At 43.0% G+C, this 22,643-nt stretch overlaps 1 protein-coding gene across 1 annotated transcript in view; it reads right to left on the reverse strand.

The window, feature by feature from the left end:
• Nucleotides 1-22,643, reverse strand: part of PLB1 (phospholipase B1) — a 133,986-nt gene that overhangs the window by 20,214 nt on the left and 91,129 nt on the right. The window contains exons 39-47 of the mRNA XM_048504965.1: nucleotides 21,803-21,880; nucleotides 19,662-19,722; nucleotides 18,699-18,757; nucleotides 17,092-17,159; nucleotides 15,652-15,695; nucleotides 13,848-13,947; nucleotides 10,792-10,843; nucleotides 4,868-4,948; nucleotides 3,865-3,930 (exon numbers count right to left, since the gene is read on the reverse strand). Of these exons, the coding sequence (XP_048360922.1) occupies nucleotides 3,865-3,930; nucleotides 4,868-4,948; nucleotides 10,792-10,843; nucleotides 13,848-13,947; nucleotides 15,652-15,695; nucleotides 17,092-17,159; nucleotides 18,699-18,757; nucleotides 19,662-19,722; nucleotides 21,803-21,880 (609 nt within the window). The remainder of the gene's footprint in view (nucleotides 1-3,864; nucleotides 3,931-4,867; nucleotides 4,949-10,791; nucleotides 10,844-13,847; nucleotides 13,948-15,651; nucleotides 15,696-17,091; nucleotides 17,160-18,698; nucleotides 18,758-19,661; nucleotides 19,723-21,802; nucleotides 21,881-22,643) is intronic.

Genomic DNA, 22,643 nt, shown 5'->3' on the forward strand with positions numbered 1-22,643 from the left:
TAGATTTAATTACTTTGAAATATGTATAGTCTTACTATCCCAGAGGGTCCTTTTAGGCTTCCTCCTTCCTACTGGGCTATGATACAATTGGGGAGGGGGGGGGACAAGGCAGTTTTTTTAAGACAATGACCTATTATATCAACTACTAGATACAGACTAGTAGGAGGGGTATTTACTGGCTTGCTTCTCTGGAATAGTGGACTTTTCTCACTTTAGTTGAGAAAGGAGTTTTAAAAACACCATCCGGGCATGTTCACCTTTGCATGTAGTAATGGGGACTGCTAGCACTAGGGCAGAAGTCTGCAACCTGCGGCTCTCCAGATGTTCACAGACTACAATTCCCATCAGCCCCTGCCACCATGGGCAATTGGCCATTCTGGCAGGGACTGATGGATTTGTAGTCCATGAACATCTGGAGAGCTGCAGGTTGCAGACCCCTGCACTAGGGCATGTGTGTGCTGCTCAGAGAAAATCCCTTCCCAGCTCCCAGAAACCCAGAAGGTGGGCTTCGTCTCTTGAGATAAGCAGCAGGCATGTCTCCCAAGGAAATGGAGTTCATACCCATATTTCACTAGCTATCCTTGTTCTCCCCGCCTTGGCACCCTAATCGCCTTCGTGCCAATGCGGCAATGGCAGGCGCACTAAGCAAAACACATGGTCTAGAAATATTTTGCTGCTTCAAAGGAAAACTGTTTACATGGGGGCAGGGATGACATGCCAAGAATTAAATGTGAGGGGTGTTTTTTTCTCAGAGGGCATCCTATCAAACCTTCTGTCCTCTACATAACTCTACTGAACACACCTGAGTAATCTATTTTTAAAATCTGATCTGAGTTTATAATGACCTGGGCTGATTCCTTATGTTTGTCAAATATAGCCTCAATTGCACTAATTAGTTTTCTTTATCACCTTCCTCCCTTAGGCCGTTTCCGCACGGGCGAAATATGACGTCGTGGAAACGGTAAAAGAACCGCCATAGCGAGAGCGTTCGCACGCGCAGCGGCGGAGGTGCGCATTCGTGCCGTCGCGGAAACGCTAAACCGGCGCGAAGACTCCGTATTCAGAAAACACTTTAAACCACTCTTTTTCCCCCTGTGACGCTTTGTCGACGCCGCGCACTCGTCGTATGAACAGCCGCCAAGTGGAGCTTCGCCGTCTTCAAAATCGGCGACTGCCAGACGGCTAAGCTGGGTCACCTCCCCCCCCAATAATACACACGTTTGTCCCTGGTGCTTTCCCTGCATGGCCAAGCACCTTTCCCAGACCCATGCACTGGGACTGACAGTAGCTGGGAGGGGAGGCACTGACAGATGGGGGACGGGCAGGACATCAGGGCAGTCACGTTGTCCATCGCACTGCTGCGTGGGCATGACGTCGGGCCTGCACGGCTTCGCAAGTGCGCAGGCGCAACGTCGCGAGACGCCGCTTCCGCAGCGCTTCAGTGCGAACCGTCACATTTCTGCGGGGCTGCGGACGCCCGCAGCTCCGCCTGTCTGTGTGAACGCTTTTTTTCGTATGCGTCGCAATTTGCGACGTCATCGCGTCGCTGCTTTTGGCCGTGCGGAAACGGCCTTAGAAAGTCCTGAATGTAAGGCATCCTGTCCAACAAAGTTACTTAACCATCTCTACTCACCATCTGGCTTTATGGCATGTATGAAGGTTTCAGACTGAAATGCATGACTGGTAGAATCTGAGACTGTAATGTCAATTTAGTTGGCTCCTTGTTTTAGTGCATACAAGTCTAAAATTTATAGTTGAGGGCAGGGATCCCCAGTGCTTTCTTCCTTCATCGCCAAAGCAAAGAGCTAGTTTGACTTCCCTCCATCTTAAGTGGAGCAGGAGGTGCTTTGGAACAGCCCAGGAGGCATAATTTTTGTTTCTGCAGAGAGCACTGATACAAAAAAATCTGCCTCTATAATAGAATGATACTTGGTCCACAGGCTCCACAAATGTGGGGACCCCTGCTTGAGAGACTGAAGATGGATGAAAAGACATAGATGAAGATCAGCACTATCACAGCTGACATCCCCAGCCATCTGTTTGGCATTGGTGTTTTCCACAAGCAGCCTATTGTTTTGTGCCAAGAGCTCTGAATCAAGTAATAATTATTAGCTAACATGTTCCAGGACTCGGCTCTGATTCAAATTAAGCCCTGCATAGAATAAACTTGTCAATTAAACTGCTCATAAATATTGCAGAATTATTAATGATCCTGTTGATGGATGAAGTAAGTGTATGAAGTACCTGTACTGTATGAAGTAACAGTGGAGGCAAGGAACATCAAAGTCTTACATTTGACACCGATTGTATCACTTTTCATGCAATCCTATAATTATTTACATGTGAAGAGATTCCAGAGGAATTGGTTGTCCACATAATTTTTCCTGGGTACAACATTATGACTGAAATCTTATATTTCCACAGTGTCCTGCTCACCTATTCACCCCAGGGGTGGTTAACAGTGGTGGACTGAAATCTGGAGAGCCAGGTTTGATTATCCACTCCTCCACATGAGTAGTGGACTTTTATCTGGTGAACTGGGTTTGTTTTCCCAGTCCTACACATGAAGAAGAAGAAGAAGAAGAAGAAGAAGAAGAAGAAGAAGAAGAAGAAGAAGAAGAAGAAGAAGAAGAAGAAGAAGAAGAAGAAGAAGAAGAAGAAGAAGAAGAAGAAGAAGAAGAAGAAGAAGAAGAAGAAGAAGAAGAAGAAGAAGAAGAGTTTGGATTTATGTCCCCCCTTTCTCTCCTGCAGGAGACTCAAAGGGGCTGACAATCTCCTTGCCCTTCCCCCCTCACAACAAACACCCTGTGAGGTGGGTGGGGCTGAGAGAGCTCCGAGAAGCTGTGACTAGCCCAAGGTCACCCAGCTGGCATGTGTGGGAGTGCACAGGCTAATCTGAATTCCCCAGATAAGCCTCCACAGCTCAGGCGGCAGAGCTGGGAATCAAACCCGGTTCCTCCAGATTAGATGCATGAGCTCTTAACCTCCTACGCCACTGCTGCTCCTGCCTGCTGATTGATTTTGGGATAGTCACACAGTTCTTTCAGAACACTCTCAGCCTCACAAAGTGTCTGTTGTGCGGAGAGGAAGGGAAGGAGTTTATAAGCCGCTTCAAGACTCCTTACAGGAGAGAAAGGCAGGGTATAAATCCAAAAGTTTCCTCTTCTCTTCTTTCCAGTAAATGTGATCCCTGAATGCACACCATTATGTCAAACTTCATCCATAGTAAGATTGTATGTGTCTTATTTTTGTTAAGCAATGTATATTTAATTACACTACAAGAAACTTGAGACAAAAACAAGGACTTAAAGTAACATGGCAGAAGTGGTATTTGAGAAAATTATTCTCAAGGTGTCCAGATATTATCTTGTACAGGGGTTCAAGTATCAGATCTTCTCCTGCCCCAAATCTTTTTTCTTTCCACTGTGTTGCCACAGACAGTCCACTTACTCTAGTTCCTCAACTGCTGTTAAGATATCCATAAAAAAGCACCCTTGAAGCATAGGAGAGGATGGACATTATGCAGAACCAGCCACCAGCTGTTAGAGGAAGAAGCTTGCAGCCACACAGAGGGTACCAGCAGCGAAATCCTTCTAGCACTTTCTTGGGAAAACATGAGGAGGATTCTGAGTTGGCCTGCTTAGTATTGCTGTCCAAGTTATCCGAGATAAAGATAACCCTACATTCGATTCTCACCATTTCCCCTGTCACTAGTTATCAAAGTCATTTGATTACCCTTCATATGTGACTGTACCAGTGTCAGCTAGCTGAGTGAAACATGACCATGGAAAATCTGTCAGGGGTGAGAAATATGTAAGTGTGGTTGCCAAGGATTCAACCTTCTAGAGTGTCTTAAAAACTTACCTCTGCGTAAAGGATATCAAGGGAGCCTTGAAGGTGTTGTACATATTTTTCCACTGAATAAGTCTCCTGCAGAAAATGAACACCAAATTATCTATTTTCAGCAGCACATGAAAAGCTGTAAATGACAACCAAGACAAGCCCTCTGACTCGAAAGTTCCACATAAAGACATACATGCCTTATACTATTCTGGGTGATATTTTTGGGAAAAGGTATCACTGAATTATTTTCCAGCTGGAGCATATGTATTACATACCTTGCAGGTGGCTACTAGATTCCCTTACCCACACAACAGTATTTTTAAAAATAGATATGGACTCTCTGACATCTGAATCAGCTGATCAGCAATATTTCATTTGTACTCAGAGGGCTTAATTGCCTTTATACTCAAATACTGGATCTGGTCACAAGAACTGAGATCAAGTTCACATTTTAAGACATGATACAAAATTCTCCTTCTTACCAGTGAATACCTGAGCTAGAGACAGCAGCAGACTTGAGTATATAGAGAACCTCCACAGACCAAAGGCTCCCCCTCATTGACTTTCCTGCCTACCTGTCCTTCTTCTGCATCTTTCTCCTCTGCTCTCAGCCATGTTGACCTTGAGCAATGAAGCAGCCAATCAATGATTAGGCCCAGAAGACTATGATCTGGCATCGGTTAGAAGATGGCTATTTGAGTTTCTTGGATTGCTACACACAGAGATACATTGGGTTTCTACTGACCCAATACATACAGGTGTGACACACACATGTTCTAAATAAAGACAGTGTGAAAGAATAAAAATAGAACAATAAAACTATACAGGGAAGGGAGGTGGCCCCTTATGACCAGGTTTGTTGTTTCCTGGTTGGGTGGTAACCTGATATTGAAGTTATCTTAACATCATTGCAACAAAAGTGTCATTGGACAATATTGAAAAAACACTCATTTCTAAACGTAAAAAGTGAAGATGAGTTTTACCGCTTACAAACTAACTGTACTTCCAGAGGGATGGTACATACCCTGTCTATGCAATATTGACACAGATCATTGCGTCCAATTAAAATGGTGACTAACTTCCAGTCATCCTTGTAGTTGATATCCTAGTGAGGCACAGGAGAAACAGAGCATAATATTGTAAAGCATTTTCTTAGAAGAGCAGAGAGATGGAGTGATGTGGTTAGATGGCTTTTAGTCAGGTCTGTAGATTCTACTATCTGGAACTGTTAGAACTGTCCTGCAGCTGAACTGGTTGTGGTGGGTTTTCTGGGCTGTGTGGCCGTGGTCTGGTAGATCGTGTGTGAACTTATCCGATTACAGAATTGTTACAGAGTATGGATAAGTTCACACAGAACACAATATTATGGTTTAATTTATGGTTAGTGCAATTCGCTGAACCTATATCTCCTATTTATGATTAATTAGGGAATATTAAAACCAGCATCTGAAATCATGATTTGCAGTTGATTTATTAAACATAGTGAGTCTCATGTATTGTCTTGTGAAGTGTATAAAGGTGCACACTTCAACTTGATTTTGCATTCTTTGGTGGCATCCTCAAAGAATCCCTGGCTAAGGCAATAAAGCCAGCACTTGTCAAGGCAAGCCAGGATTTGAGCGCTTGTCTGCAAGCCAAAACCTGCCATCAGAGTATTGATTGTTAAAATAAACCATGATTTCACATTCTGCCTACCAAGCCAATGCCTACATTGTAGAACATCAAGCAGAAGAACTTGCATACGCAAACAATTCCCATAGGGAGAGGGGAAATCTGCTCGAGCAAGGGTCCACAAGAGAGTGTTGTTCATGTGACACATGGCTACAAAAGTTACAAACAAGTCGCATTGCCTGAAATGCCAACATGTCTTCCTCTCTCTTTTTGCAACAGCTTTTTTAAGGACAGTGTCCAACAGAGGGAACTGGTATATATTTGCTGCGTTGTTATTGCCATATGAAGGGGTCAGTCGGAAAGAAGCAGGAGGCCTGGTTTGTTCCTCATTCCTTCCCTTTCCCAGTTTTCCTTCATTTAGTCAAACACCATCTGGATTGTTTCCTCTGTATGACTCACAACCACCAAAGTCTTTGGCAAACCCTACCAGTAATCTAATAAGGTGACACAACTTATACAAATCAAAAAAATCTGCAACAGTTACTTAATATTACATTATGTAGATTAATCGTGAAATCTGAGTCTCTTTGTGTGGCATAATTAGTAAGCCAGGGACAGAGAAAATGCTGGGCTCTGGTTACAGCAATAGTACCTAAACCACTTAAAAGAAATCACTTGGATATGGACAAGGACTCAGGAACTGAGACACAGTGGCTGTATTCGACTAATTAAAAATTGAAGTATTTGTACTGTCTGCAAAGGAAAGAAAGAGGATCAAAACCAAGTTCTTCTGGTGAGGAGGGGCACAGAAATAATGTAGCAAAAAGCCAAGGTTTATTTGTCCGATCCAAACTGCTCCCAATCTCCATCTGAAAGGAGAAAATTCACAGCTACTCTAGGATTGGTTAGTATAAGCTCTTCCATCAGGGTTCTGTTACCTTCAGTTCCAAAAGGATTTTGGTAGAGGCCTCTAAGACCTGGATGGGGAGCAATTCCCCATTTGCACTGGGGGCAGAGGTAGGCAGCCACAGGATGCACTAGTCACGACTAACTGGGAATTCCTGCCAACTGACGAGGATCAAGAGCGCTGAAAGAAAAGGGGATGCCCAAAGGAGTGGGCCCTGGGATAAAAGCACATGTCTCAAGATAGGTGACTGTGCTTAGCAAAAGTCAGCAGCTGTTGAACCTACGTCATTGCCAGCCAACAATAGGGGCTGCTGAGAGCCACAGCTCAGTGGAAAACATTCTGTAACACACAGTACAAAGAAAGGAATGGTATGGACAGCTATTTTTAGAGAGCAAGTTTGCATAACAAGTGTCGTCATAGATGTTGGTGAATCTGTCCTGAAGAAACCAAAGGCCTAGGGATCACTGACTGGGCTGGATTCTTGCTTTGTTAATAGGATTTCTTTCCGTGGCCCTTGGCTTCAGTTCACATTCACATCAAAGAGGTGCCAGAGGTGTTTCAACATCATCCCCCTCTCTTTCAGAAGGCCGAGATCAGGGTCGCCTAAACCTGGGAGCCATTCTGCCTTTTGTTCAAATGTCAGCGTTTCCACTCAGCTGCTCCCAGAGAAAGCAGAAAATGCAGAGAGGAAAACACATTGCTAATCCTCACATTAATAGAGACAACTAATAATACACAAAAACTGACACCCAAGATCAGCTCTCAGCACCTGTTGCTAGACTTTGGGTTCTGCTTTGTTAGGGTCACAGACAAAGAACAGTTGCTGGAATTGGAGAAAATAGCTAAACTGGTTCTGGTGGGTTTTCTGGGCTGTGTGGCCGTGGTCTGGTGAATTTTGTTCAAAATTTTGAACCGGAAAACCCACCAGAACCAGTGGAATCCAGCTGTGAAAGCCTTCGACAAAATAGCTAAACTTACTTCTTTGATTAAAGAAAAGAACTTCTCTAAAGCCACTGATAATTGGAAACCCCTGATAGTCTTTTTTGATTAACTGCATTTATACTATGTTGAAATTGTATTTGTACTATGTCAGAAGCCACCCTGAGCTCATAAGGATGGTCTATAAATCGAAGACAGAAAAAAATGAATTGTGAATTTGACGACTAAAAGAACAGGAAAATAGATTTAATAGAACCTTATAAGTGAGAATAATTAAGAATTAATGTGACAATTGTAATTAGAGAGCAAGTAGTAAAATTTTAATTTTGTTTATATTTGGTGCAGATAAAATCAGGAGCCTTCCCTCTCCCCTCGTACTGTGATTTTAATGTACTTTTTGTGTATTTTGTTTGTATGGTTTTTGGCTTGTTTTTCATCTTTCTGTATGTTTTCAAAGTTTTAATTAAAATTATAATAATAAAACAATAATAATAATAATAATGTGGTTTCTCAGTAGTTGGAGGTTCTAAAAATTCTGTCTACTTCTCTACGGGCCTCAGTCCAAAGGATTATTAAATTCTGTATTGGGGGAGGGGAAAGAAGAAGATTTATATCCCCCCTTTCTCTCCTGTAAGGAGACTCAAAGGGGTTTACAATCTCCTTTCCCTTCCCCCCTCACACCAAACACCCTGTGAGGTGGTTGAGGTTGAGAGAGCTCAGAAGAACTGTGACTAGCCCAAGGTCACCCAGCTGGTGTGTGTTGGAGTGCACAGGCTCATATAGTTCCCCAGATACGCCTCCACAGCTCAAGTGACAGAGTGGGGAATCAAACCCGGTTCTCCATATTAGAGTGCACCTGCTCTTAACCACTATGCCACTTCTGCTCTCAACATAATTAACATAGATAACATACCATATATACTCGCCTATAAGTCGACCCGATTATAAGTCAAGGCACCTAATTTTACCACAAAAAACTGGGAAAACTTATTGACTTAAGTATAAAACTAGGGTGGGAAATGCAGCAGCTACTGGTAAATTTCAAAAATAAAAATAAATACCAATAAAATATTTTTGAATATTTATTTCAAAGAAAAACAGTATGGTATCAACAATAACTTTAAAAGTTCTGAAGTGGAAATATATAGCTCTCACAGACAGTATCTCTTCAGAGTTTCATAGGGAAGATGCTCAACAAGATCCCCCTTTTAAAAAGTCCCTACAGGTTCTCCTTCAACACGGATAGCTTATCATTACACAGTGAAGATGCTTGTATGGTGATGGCAGCCCGCAGCCACTGCCCCAAAGCAAGTCTTTTTTGCAGGTCTGCAAGCTCAGCTGTTCACTCACGTATAAGTCAAGGGGGAATTTTTTCAGCACAAAAAAGTAGACTTACACGCGAGTATATAAGGTAATTAACACACTCATTTTGCTTCTTCTCCTTCTGCTGCAACTCAGCCAACAAATCTAACCTAAATAAAAGGGTCTTGCAATGCTTCTGAAAGATGCTCAGTCATTTATCACCAGGAAAGTGAGCTCTGCCAGCATGGGTGAGCCCACTGACCACACATGTCCTGACTAGCTGCACAGGCAATGTTGCTAAGAAGATGCTCCCTATTACAAGTCAGAAGTCATGACAGCATATAAGAACATGGGGCTGGATTTCCAGATCCATTCTGCTAGCAAAGGCACTTCCCTCTGGCTGAAGGAGCCTAGTCCTATGCCAGATGCTGTGAACATCTTGTGAAGTCTCTACAGAGAAGTGCCTGCACTAGTAGAGCAGATCGGTGGGTTCTAATCCAAGGTCAGCTTCATAGGTTTCTTGTCATGAAAGGCTTTATAGGTTATAAGCAACAGCTTGAATTGCCCATAGAAGACAACTGGAGCAAAAGATGCTAAAACATTACTATAATACAGTCTAGGTCAGGGGTAGGCAACCTTTACCACCCAAAGAGCCATTTGGACCTGTTTTCCACAGCCCCAAAGACCTACCAAGCCGGAGAGGGGCTCTGCACAGAGCCGCTTCCGGTTCGGTCCCTCCACTGACCTTTCCCTCCAGCACTGGGAGGCGGAGGTGCGAGACAGGGAAACCCCCTCTGCCTCAAGGAGCAGGCAGCCACCTGTTCTGTGGGGCAGAGGGGGGGATGGCATCTGCAGCCTGCCCGGTGCCGTTGCCTCTTGCGCTGTGGGAGGCAGCAGCACTGGGAAACCCCCTCTGCCTGACGGAGCAGGCAGCTGCTTGCTCCGTGGGGCAGAGGGGGGATGGCAGCTGTGGGGATGGCAAAGAAGGGATGGTGGATGCTCTGGAGGGACATGCCCATGCTACCCTCTGACCTTCAGGGGTCAGAGGGCAGCATGGGCATGTCCCTCTAACCCTCCAGAGCAGAGCTGGAAGGAGAGGTGAGTGGAGGGGATGTGAAAAGCAGCACCCTCACACAAGGAGCCGCCTTCAGTTCGGCCCCATCACCCACCTTTCCTTCCAGCGCTGCTCTGAAGGGCTGAAGGGACACGCTCATGCTACCTTCGACCTCCAGGCCACGTGGAGCCACAGTATAAGGCTGAAAGAGCCGCATGTGGCTCCGGAGCCACGGGTTGCAGACCTCTGGTCTAGGTGATCCACACCCCTCCATCTACTTTAAAAGTGCTGCTGCTGAATAGTCACAGAGACCAGAGCTGTATACCCATACATGGTCACATCCCTGTGTCAAGGACTCATCTGCTAAGCTTCCATAGCATACCTCTTCCTTCAACTCCAGTATCACATAGGATATTGTTAGGGAATGGTTTATTGTCTCTTCTTCTGTCTCTCTCCAAAAGATAGCATTGAAGTCACAATTACCAGCGGGGTGTCACTTAAAGTAGGCAAGAAGAAGTGCAGTAGGTCCCACTTCCCTAGCCCCCAAACTGTCTGGCAGTCCTGCAGCCTCTCCTCAGTTTGAACATATCCAGAAATAAGGCAGAAGCCCGGTGAATGTAAATTTTAAAAGAAAGACAAATTAGATGTTTTGCTTAGACCAGGTCACATGGAATCTAAAAAGTGATAGAAACTTGAGAAGTTTAGGGTATGAATAACAGTGAAAAGATATTTGAGACCAAGCCCTCAAAACAGACAAGAGACAAAATGTGAAACACAATCTGAGAAACTGTTGATCCTGGGGATCCTTTGTTATCCCAAATCAAAAGTTTCATTTCCATGGACTCAAATCAATGTTATTACCTCGGATCACAAGACAGCTGAGACTGGATCCAAGGTCTGTAAACAACAGGGCAGGTTTCTTGGGAAGTTATGAGAGACAAATTAAATGGGAGACCTGTTTAAGGATCTTCTGCTTTTCTTTTAAAAGAATAAATATTGCCTGTCCCAGTCTCAGCTGGGACCCTCACCCAGACCATAATTTTCATCTCACTGGTGTGAGTCCTTAAGCCATTCACAACAAGAAGTCTATGAACTGCAGTTTTTATCATCAGTTTTCCACAATGCACATACTTACCGGACTGCTTTTCATTAGTTCTATCAGTTCGAGCACTTGGGCTGAGAGATTCCTATGGAGAAAGGAAACTATATATCAATAAAGTTGCCAACTCTGGCTTGGGACATTTGTTGAGATGGGGGGCGGGGGATATAGGGTTTGGGGAGGAGTGGGATCTCAGTGGGATATAAGGCCATAGAGTTCATCTTCTAATGCAGCCATTTGTTCCAAAAGAACTGATCTATGTAGCGTGGAGATTAATGGCAACTCTGGGAGATCTCTAGGCCATTCTTGGAGGCTGGCAATTCTATTAAATATGAAACAACAGAGACACATTTTTAAATATAAGATGAGCTGTGGTGTCACACAAATTCAGAGTTCCAGGGTCACACTTCTCACATAAGTAGACATTTTGCAAGAGAAGTTTTGTTTGTTTGTTTTTGCTGGTTAGCATTTTGTGGAAACTGACTTGTGGGAATAACAGAGAGGGCTGTTCCAAGGATAAGTACAAGCAGGTCTCTTTTGGGCTCTACCCCACCTCCCCTGCTTTACGTTTGCCCCTCCCTGATGATTGGGAGGGCTTTTAAAATTTTTATTTCAAACAAGCCTTTCTTTTAAAACAAACCTCTCTCTTTTCCTGCAGTGGTAGCAGTGGCAGGAAGTGTGTGTATGAAAGAGAGAGTGAGTGGAGAGGGAGAGAGATCTGTGCCTTTAAGGCTGACTTAATGGGCAGAGTTAAGAGAACCAAGCCCAGGCGAATTCTCAGCAAAAATAACATCAACAACTGTGGGGCCAGGAGTGAGTGCCTTCTTGTACATAAACAGAGAAACATGAGACCCCACTACAAGCTCACCGAGCAAAGAAGAGTCCCAAGTTAAGCATTCCACGTAAAATGGGCCATTGTCTTCCACCAGGAGGTGAAGATTTCTTTGTGTGGTTCAGTGTTTGCGTGTTTTGATATGCTGTGTGTTTTCCCTGTTGGTGTGATTTGTTATTGCTAACAGAGATTTTTTTTTCCATGTAGCATTTTGTTGGCCCTGGAACGATGCTAATTTATGTATTTATTTAAAACATTTCTATGCTGCTTTTCTGCCCAGCAAACATTGAAATATTTCAGTCGTTAAAAGCATTTAAAATACAAACACCGCACCAGGGCATTTGTACTCCACAAAACTCTGCAAGGAAAATAAATTCTCCGTAAGCAACAGCGAATGTTCCCTGCCAGTAGCTGCACAGGTGACTAGGACAGCCCGCAAAGCATGAGCCTGCCAACCCTCCAATAGGCCTGCCAAAGAGCAGAGAAGTTCAGATCAATTATTTTTGCTGAAAGATTGGCTCTGACAGACCACATTTGAAGGGAAAGCTTTCAGTTCTCAAGGCTGCACTTGGAAGCGCTGTGCTATTTCACAGCCACGCTGCCTAAGCTGTAACTCCCTCTGCAGTCAATTTTGCACTTGGCGAAAAGTGATCGATTGAGGAGCTCAGCTTCTAGGGTTGCCAGATGCATTCAGACAGGTGCCGTATTGTAAAGGACTTTCTAGTGAGGGTTTATCTTTAGATCCTAAGGTCAGGCTTATATCCCAGAAAGAAACAAAGTGAAAAACAGACGAATCAAACCACAGAATTATCTATAAAAGCCTCAAGTGAAAATGTGTTTAACTGGGCATGAGTCATTCTTTAAGTCATGTTGCACTGAAATTCATAAGGCACGAATGCATAAGGTGAGCTCAGAATGAATCACAGTTTCATGGGTAGTTCATGGCAGCAACTAGCCTGCTACTCAGAGATCATTCTCACTCTTTATGGAAGCATATTAGCTAAGTTCCCCAGGTAGGACACGCTGCAGTCCATGCTAGTGGGTTTAAGTCACAGCTAACGTATGGCAACCGATGTTCAGAGGTGACTTGCCATTGTCTGCCTCTGTGTGTGCTGAGAGAACTGTGACTGGCCCAAGAACACCCAGCAGGCTTCACATGGAGGAGTGGGGAAACAAACCCAGTTTTTCAGATTAGAGTCCACCACTCTTAACTGCTACACCATGCTGGTTCTCTTGCCCATGCTCGTACAAACTGGCATTTCAATTTTCCACTAGCAAGGAGAGCCTGGTAGAGGTAAATGATAATACAGAAAAACTGAGTAGAATTATTCTGTGTTTGCTGGAAAGAAGAAAGCCCCGCCCCCTAGCACAGCAAGCCACTCTTTGTCAAGCAGATGATGAGATTCAGAGAGCGCTCTTTGTAGGCTGCAGAGAATCCAACTGAGGCAGCAATGTTGTGACAGCACTGATTCCTATGAGGAGGACCAGTACCAGGACTAAGCCCCCAAATGTATTTATTTTCCCTTACAAACCTATGCAGATTCCCAGTTCAGAAGAGGAGGATATACACAGATTCAGCTGAGATTCTTCCCCTCCACCCTCATTACTGTTTAGCAGGGATAGCATAATTTATCTGTCTTCCAAGGGTGGGTTTAACTCCAACACTGTCTGAATTGGCAGCTGGGCCCAGCTTTTGCCAGAAGAACAGGCCTGTGAAAAATAACCAACTGGGTGAATAATAAAAATTCTGGGAAAAAACCTAACTGGGAGTGGGAATTTAACTGAAGGGACAGCTCAGACATATTCTGGGAGGGGCGGGGGAGAGAAATCACAAAGATGAGAATTGACAGGGGCTTGAAAGGGTCCAGGGTCCTGATGGTCCATAGCATACGGTTTCTTTTCCCAAACTCTTGCCAATTAGTGTGTTTATTCAAATCAAAACAAACCACATGCATATAAGATCCAGAAAACTGTGCTCTGGTTAAGACATCACATTAAATAATGGATTTTAAGTAATGGGGCTACCCTTGCTGTTGCCAGACAGTTGGAAGAGCAGATGGCATGTTTTGTGAATGGAAGTTCAGCTGTTTTGTAAAGAGCTTGATAGAACTTACAGATGTGATGCTACCGGTAAACATAGATCAGAACAGGCTCTGAAGGAGCAGCTAATACAATCGACAACACCTGTAATACTAACTGTTAACAAAGGCCCTCAGCTTTCATTGGTTCTCCATTCCCTTGCCCAGACAATGATGCTTACAGTGCTGTGGCATTTCCTACTGCTCTGTTGAATCCTGCCGTTGCCTGCTCAGTGCCAGTAGAGAAGCCAGAGAGGTTTGGATTAAACTTTTTCAGAATATCTGGCAGAAAAAGAGAAGCTCAAGGTAAGTTGGTGTAATGTGCAAGAGCCCCATTGACTCCCATAAGTCATTTTGCAATTAAAGTACAAAGACCCTGAATTGTGCAGCCAAGCCACTAACAGCCAACGCACACTTAATAAGTTTGCCCATTGTTGTAGTTGGTCTATCCATTGAAGAAATATTGCTCGAAGGGACAGGATAATCTCTACCAGTCTCCTTGGCCATTTATTTCTTATGACTCTCAGCGAGCTGCTGTTACAATCTAAAATGTCATAGTGAAGGTCTGGAATAAATCTTCACTGAAATGCATTCTTCAAATTGTAACTAGTTTAAATAAACTTGTTCTATTATTTATCTAGCAAAATTCTTATACCCCACAAATTCAAACATTAGATTTTTTTAAACATAATACAAGTTTTACTATATAAACTACTTTTTGGATGTAAAAAGAGCACCATTTGCACTATTTTCTAAAATAAATAAATAAATAACCAAAAGAGACAGCAGGTCTACCAAGGGCCAGAACCACACAACAAAAAGCGTGTCAGCGCCTGGGACGTGGCTGCCGTTGCAGGAGGGAGGGGCCCGGTGAGGGCTGTCTGCCCGGTCACGGGTGGGTGGCTGGCATCAGGGCTTGGTTCTGCACATGCGCACCCAGCTTGCACATGTGCAATGGGCCAGGTGGCTCCAGACCCAGTCTGTGCATGCCCAGAGGCCAGGCCGGAGCAGGACAATGTAATCTCTTGTGGCGTGGGAGCGTGTCATCAGAGTGGGCCTGGGGCAGAGTATTGTCTGGTGTACTATTGTTGCAAAGCAGGTTAACTGAGCAGGAAGGGCCACACCTCTGCCTGCAAAACAAATAGTGGTACATAGGCAATTTCAAAACAATCCCAAAACACTTTCCTGAATGCAAAAATATTCAAGTATTTAATGTAAAGTACTCAAAGCGTACGCAAAAAAGTTTACAAGTGAGCAAGTGCACATATATAAATAATATAAATAGTATAAATCTCCATGCAAAATGATGAGCCACCAGGTTGTCTTTCTGGTTTCATGGGAAAATACCCTTGTAGGGTTTTTAAGGCAAGAGACATTCAGAGGTGGTTTGCCATGGCCTATATCCACATCATAATCCCAGTATTCTCTTGGAGGTCTCCTATCCAAATACTTGCCAAGATCAAGGCTCAGAGTGTCTGACACCTAGCGAGTTTCCATGGCACAAGTGGGGATTTGAACTTGGGCTTCCCAGATCGTACTCCATCACTTTAACTTTATACCACACTGGCTTTCTTCAGCTGCCTAGGTCAAACTAAACTTCCTCCCTCACATTTCACTGTGTGTAAATGCAAATAAGATGAACAAGAATTCATCAGAATACTATGTTTTAGTTATCATTTCAGCAATTTCCTTATTACATTACCATTACTACTTACTGCCCCCAGATTCCTAGATGGCATCAGTAACATTAGAATCCCAGTTTTACCTGCAAGCACATATTGAAAAAGTGGAATAACCCCAACACAGAGGGGTCACTCTTTCCTTAATGCAGTTAAATAACTGAGACATATGCCCCTAGGATTTTGCCAGATGAGAGGGTGTCCGATTAGCTTCCAGATTGACTCTGCCCATTATGCGATTTCTTAACATTTGCTCCAAAACAAAATTACTGGTCTTTCATGCTTTGGTACATTGTGGGATACTCACTAGGCAAAGTAGTGTGACTGTCCAAGTCTCCGTCACTTCCAGCACTACAGAAAGAAGCATACAATGGCATTAACGCCACATCAAGGACATCTCCTTTGTCCTAGATTATAATACCATGGTGCTGCTGTATTAGCAAGGGAATGTAGTAACAAAAAAAACCAGAAAGGAAATAAAAAGCCCCTATGAAATAAGCTCGAATTAAAGGAAAAGCTACTACAGAAGTAGGACAGCAGCTAAAATAGAACACGAGCTCTGAACAAAATACACCATTAGAAAAGCTTTTCTGCAAGAAGAAGCATGTAGCATACACATGCATCTTACCTCATTCATCTGACCTTTTACAAAACAGTTTCTTCTTGAACATTTTTTTAAACTTCACTAATGCTTTCCAATAGATAACAAAAGCTCAATTGTTGGGTTTTAGGAAAGTAACCCAATACATTCAGCATGTGGAACTGACCCATATTCGCACCCTAATGAATTCCACTGTGCCTAAATTCAGCAATCATTTCTGTGCAATTTCTGGTTCACCTCGTACACCCTATGATTGCCTTGAGATATCAACAGATGTTGAACTATTCCCAACTCACAATAGTATCCTACTGATTTTCTGGATCTAAGTTGTCCCCTTGGAATTGCTATTTCCCTCACAGGTACCAGTATATTCCCCGCTGCAAATCAAATAGTAGGGAATGATGCACGTTGTGGAAAATAGTGTGGAAGGTAAAAGATTCTCCAGAGGTATTGTTTCTGCTCTGAATCATGGCCCTCTCTTATGACTGTGTTTCATGGCTCACAAAACTGTGTAGCAGAATCCCAATTATCCTACAGTAGTGATATTACTATTACATAAGGATTGGCAAACTGCTTCCATACTGGGTTTCATACCCTCCTGTCCCATGTTGCCACTTTTCCTGAACTCTTCAGGCCTGGAAATAACTTCTAGCCTTGATCAACTCAGGTATTTTTATTTGCTGGAAAGCCATCTGAAATAGTTTACCCCTTAAATAGACAGAATGCTGGTTAAAGACCACAAGATTAGTCGGATGGGTCTTGGAGAACTAGTGATTTGGGTGTGAGAATGGACTCGGAGATGTGGTCTTCTCATACATGTTCTACTCACATTTTCATCTCTGTCAAGGTCCCAGTCTATAAACAAGATACATGTAACTGGCTCTTGTGAATTTCCTTGTCTGTGTGGCCATAGTCTGGTTGTTTCATCTCCTAATATTTTGCCCTCATTTGTTGACAGCATCTTACTGTGAGATGCCTCTGAAGATGCCAACCTTAGATGCAGGTGAAACGTTGGGAGCTAAAACTACCAGACCATGGCTGGACAGCCCAGAAAACCCACAAGAGCCACTTAATTCTGGCTGTGAAAGCCTTCAAATATATATGTACATTCAGTGGAACTAAGGAGAATTCTAGCAGAAGTTCTACCTCCAGGAAAGTCCTCTCCAAGGTGTTTTCAGATCATCCAGTCCAGTTGCTAGGGCTCCTAATGCAATCTGGAAGGAACAAGAAGATAGAATATTTACAAGACATACAACGGCAAACAACATGAAGCAGCAATGTGAGAAGAACACTGTTATCTCTCCAAAGAGGAACATATTGAATAATAAAGAAAAGGGGCTTACAATCGCCTTTCCCTTCCTGTCCCCGTCCCCCCACAACAAACACTCTGAGAGAACTCTGGAGAGCTGTGACTGGCCCAAGGTCACCCAGCTGGCATGTGTTGGCATTCTGGAGCACAAGGAAAAGGGGAGCCAATCCCCCCCCCCCAGAATGCTTGCCAAATTGACAAGGAAGAACACAATGTGATCTTGAATTTCTGTTGTATTGGTGCTTAACCAGAGTAATACAATAATACATTTATAAACAATCATTAATTCTGTCATACAAAATGCGTACTTTGCATCAGATTCATTCATGGGTAACCGGAACCTTTCATGAATGATTTCAGTTAAACGCCACAAAGGGCTAAGGAAAACACAGTTCGTCTGGGACAAAATATGGGATTTATGCGTCTTAGTTGATAGTTCCATGGGAATGTCAGCTCAATGCATGGCAGCTGTGAAAAAGGCAAACTCTATGCTGGGGATCATTAGAAAAGGAATTGAAAAAAAAAAGAGAATAATAAAGCCCACTGTTCCACAAGAACCAAAGTGAGACAATGCTAACTGTCTCTGTATCCCTAAAGCACCACATAGACTGGCTTGTTTCCAAACAGGTGTAATTTGAGCCTCACTCACACAGGCTTCCATTTCCCTTGTCCACAACTGTCCCAGTTGTATTTTTTTTAACTCTAAAGGCTGCAGGTAAGCATTCAACTGCCATCAACCTGATACTGATTTGCAGAAAGCAAGCCTTGTAGAGGTAAGCTGTTGGGATGAAATCACTTCCATCAGGCCTGGTTCATTTCATTGGTAGGTTATGGAGCTGCCTCATCTTGGTGAATTAAGAGGGAGATGCTGAGTTCTGGGAACACACACGCAACACACATATAATGCCAAGCAGTGTTTTGAGTCTTGTTCTAGGGTCTAGGAGACCCAGTTTCAAATCTCCACCTTGCCATGAAGCTTGGGGATGATCTTGGGCCAATTACTCTCTTAGTTTAACCTACCTCACTGAGTTGTAAGAATACAGTGGGGGATAGGAGAATATGTACATCATCATGGGCTCTTTGGAGGAAAGGTGGGCCGAAAATGTATAAAATTGATAAATGTCCATGAAACTGTAGATGTGATTATTTAAAACAAACTTTCACTCTTATGTACAGAATTTAACATAGATTTCTAAGATTTTGCCCTGTTCTTGGACTCATATCTGGAAATTTTCTATTAAAAGGACCCTTGGTGCAAGTTGACACAGTAGGTTGAATAGACAGTATCCCAGATTTATACTTTTTATTGGAACAACTGTGTTGGGTGTGAATTCTTTTTTGCTGAGCTACAGGCGTTAACTTTCCACTGGGTATCAAGTGACAACATAGCAGTGCTGGTGAGCAGAACACTGCCCAGTACACTGACTGCCTGTGGTAGACCTACCGTCAAGGAATCACCCAGTGCCGCTATCACTCGGATGTCAGCTGGCCGCAGCTTGTGCACTAGAGAATGAAAAATTACATGGACAAAGGGTATTACTAGTATGATATAGGGAACAGATAAACATGTGGGGGGGGGGTGTCATGAAAGGAGAATGCCAACTTTTCTAAGAAGAAAAAGAACATAGTTCAGTTATAATACAACCCCAAAGGTTACTTTTAACTATAGTTAGTTTGTGAAACCAAGATTTGTCTCATAAATTGTGATAATTCACAATTTGATTTCCCTTCGTTCCTGCCTTCCCCTCCCCAGCAGATACCCAGTTTGTGTCTTAGACTGAGCAGCAGAGATGTTGACAAATACAAATGGATGATAAACCAACTTCAAATCAAAATTTCAGTTCCTGGTTAACATTTGTGGAATGGCCTGCTTTGGGACAAACCTAATAATTAATTAGACCATGGTTTCACCTGAATCAAGTTGAAATGCAATGTGCTGATCAGCAGTGCAGAATATACTTGCTAAAGCATAAAATAAACTTTTTTCATGAGGCATGCTTTCCAAATCCTTTATCTTTTTTGCTATACTCTGTTTAATCCTTGCTTTGGGGCAATACTGTTAGGTTGCTTAAATTCCATTAAAGTCAACAGGATTTAAGCCGCTTAATTACGTACAGGATTTCAGCCCTTATCTCTGTCCACACCAGCCCAGAGGTCCCCTTTGCTCTAATGAGCAGGTTCCTTCCAGAGCTGTGAGAGTTTCAGTTTTCATTTTCAGATAAGTTTGCAGTCCTCATGATTACAACAATACGTGTGAAAAAAGCAGAAAGAATAGAAATAAAAAAGAAAACAGAAAAGACCACACATTTCTTCTTAATTTTTCATTAATACAGCACTGATACTTTTAAAACAAGTAAACAATTGAAACCTTGTTTTACTTTTGTCTACTGAATGCCTTGTTTCTCACCTGAGGTTGGGACTTCTTTGGATGGAGTTTGTCCAGGGCATGACAGGTCACTACCCCAGTCCTTAAAGACAAAACACAGCAATGGAAACTTATTTATACACTGGTATTGATAGAACCAATTAGAAATCCAGTGAAAACCAGTGGTGGGCAGATTACGCCTGAGGTTCACATCTAGCCCATGCAAGCTTTTCATGTGGTCCTAGTTCGGCTTAAAAACTTGGGAGCATCAGCTTGCTGGACTTCAAAACTGGCTGCCAGGCTAACATTTCTGAAAATCTGTTGAACAGCTCATCAACCAGGGCAATTAATAGTGCAATCCTGTGTTTAATTACTCCAGGCTAAGCCCATTGCTGGAGAAGACTAACTCTTCAGGACTGTGTTGTTGGAGCACCAGAGAGAGTGATAGGCAACTCACAACTCATTTCTGAGATAGAAACCAGATCTTCCAGTTTCAGTGCCATCCGTGCTGGAAACAGGAAGAGCCAGGATGGAGCTCTTTACAATCGAATGGGAGTCAGGTGTGGGACTCAGACCAAAAAAATGCTTCTCTTGGGTCTAGTGCAGGGGTAGGGAACCTGCGGCTCTCCAGATGTTCAGGAACTACAATTCCCATCAGCCCCTACCAGCATGGCCAATTGGCCATGCTGACAGAGGCTGATGGGAATTGTAGTTCCTGAACATCTGGAGAGCAGCAGGTTCCCTACCCCTGGTCTAGTGGATCAAAAATCTGCAGGTGGAACTATACATTATGCATATCTTCATGCTTAAAATATACCCGTTCTTCTCTTAATTCAACCATGACAGCTACTGCTTTGGAAGGAAAAATGGTGAAGGAGGAAACGATGAAGGAGTCCAGAGGTGGAATCTGCATACATGCTACAGGTAAATAATTATCATCATTAATAATTTCTACAGTACTTTTCAATGTGTCTTTCAAAGAAATTTCTTCATTCATAGAATAGAAAAGATCATCTGGAGCGATACAGATTTTGCTTCCCTGCTGATGAAATCAGATTCAGCCCTTACGCTGAAGTCTTTGCAAGGCTGGCCTGGATGCAGGATTTTTCACTTGAGAAACTCAGCATGGGGTGCAGCTGAGGATGACAACAGCCATATAGTTTCAACATTTTTGTATCAGAGGATTATGTTCTGGAAGCACCCTCTCTGTGTCCAGTCCCCCAATACTTTCCCTTGGGGAGAAGCTCCAGAACAAAATATTCTAGAAGTCTGAAGCAGATGGCAGTTGAGCATGGTGCTGTTTGGGAGATAGCACCAATAGCCACCCAGAGTTAAGTGAGGTTTGCTCTTTGAAAATGTTCACTTTTTTGCCTAATTAGTAAAGAGCTAAAAGGACAGCTGTGCGCAAGGGCATTCACATAGCACTCCTGGAAATTAAAAAAACAGCAGATAGCCGGCCTGAAGCATGGAGAGAAGGGCAAGACTGACAGCTGAGACAGCATTTGAATTTCTTGAATGCTTGTCTGTCATTTCAGTTGCAAACTCTGGCTCACCCTGTAGCTCAGGGACAAACTGTACTCATTTTACATATTATAAAGGTAGGAAGTGAACAGGAGACAGGGCCTCTCAATGGTCACGTCCGGAATAGCCCTGAAATTCTTAGTGTTCCAATCCTTCTCATGTGCACCAAGCCATCCACAGTTCCTCTTCCAATCTCTTTCTCTTACAATCTTTCTCTTCTCATCCTCTTCTCATTAGAGTCACTAGAATTTTGACATTTTATTCGTGACCTGAATGGATCATCATTGCACTCTCAAACAAAGACACATAAATAACAACCACTCAAGCAGGTGCTCAGTGAGAGGCTACTCTCCTTGTGTTTTCAAATGAAACCTTAAGCTTGATTCATCAACCAATATAATGCAGATGTAATAAATATGTTACAGGTAACGTGAATAGTTCCAAGATTTCCACTTTTATGTCAAAGGTGTGTCAGTCTTGTCTTAAACTAAAGTGTGAGTTTACCGACATTCCTATGCAAGTGCATCCATATACAGTGGGCCCACTCCAAAACTATACCACCTGTGTGCTCTGTTACCATCAGGTCTCTATCATGAAAAGTGAAAACACCTTGTAGACTTTTGCTCACATACACAATGTGCAGAACACTATAACGGAATCACCTGACTGGGCTTCTTTGTTGGCTCCAGAGGTGCATAAGTGTAATTGCTGTTCTTGTAGGTTCCCAGGAATGGTTGGGACTGTAAATGAAAATGAAAGTATATGTCAAACAAAATTTTCAAGTATTGCAGCAAGTTAGAGATATTCACAAGGATACTTCAACTAAAGATCTTGATATGGGGCTTACTGATGTTTTAACCTTGTGTTCCTTGGTCAATTTATTAGATAAAGAAGGTCAGAGTTGGAGATATTGAATCTCAACAAGAATTTTAGCATTCCTTTTCCATTAATGTTTCGGGTAACTCTGAACAGATGTACGGCATTCAGATGGAGTCTTCTTTGTCATTTCATGACAAAGCTCCCTACTCTATCACTATATCAACTTGCTCTATCACTATATCAACAAGGAGCAGCAGTGGCATGGTGGTTAAAAGCAGGTGCATTCTAATCTGGAGGAACCCGGTTTGATTCCCAGCTCTGCCGCTTGAGCTGTGGAGGCTTATCTGGGGAATTCAGATTAGCCTGTCCACTCCCACACACACCAGCTGGGTGACCTTGTGCTAGTCACAGGAGAGAAAGGGGGGATATAAATCCAAACTCTTCTTCTTTCATCATTACATCAACTTGAATTTCTTAACGGCTTTAGTGTGTCATCTTTTTTTAAAAAATATTTCCTACAAGGAACCCTAGAGACATATTAGGAAAAAAAGGAAAGAAGAAAAAGCTGCTATCAGGGAGCTAAAATCTACAAGTGGATGAGGCTGCTGAAGTTAGAGAATTGCAACTCGGTCAGGAATGCTACACAACTGAAAAAGAGTCAGATTTCTAAAATGTGAGGTACTA

This window comes from Sphaerodactylus townsendi, linkage group LG01, assembly GCF_021028975.2.
Source record: "Sphaerodactylus townsendi isolate TG3544 linkage group LG01, MPM_Stown_v2.3, whole genome shotgun sequence".
NCBI classification, from domain to species: domain Eukaryota; kingdom Metazoa; phylum Chordata; class Lepidosauria; order Squamata; family Sphaerodactylidae; genus Sphaerodactylus; species Sphaerodactylus townsendi.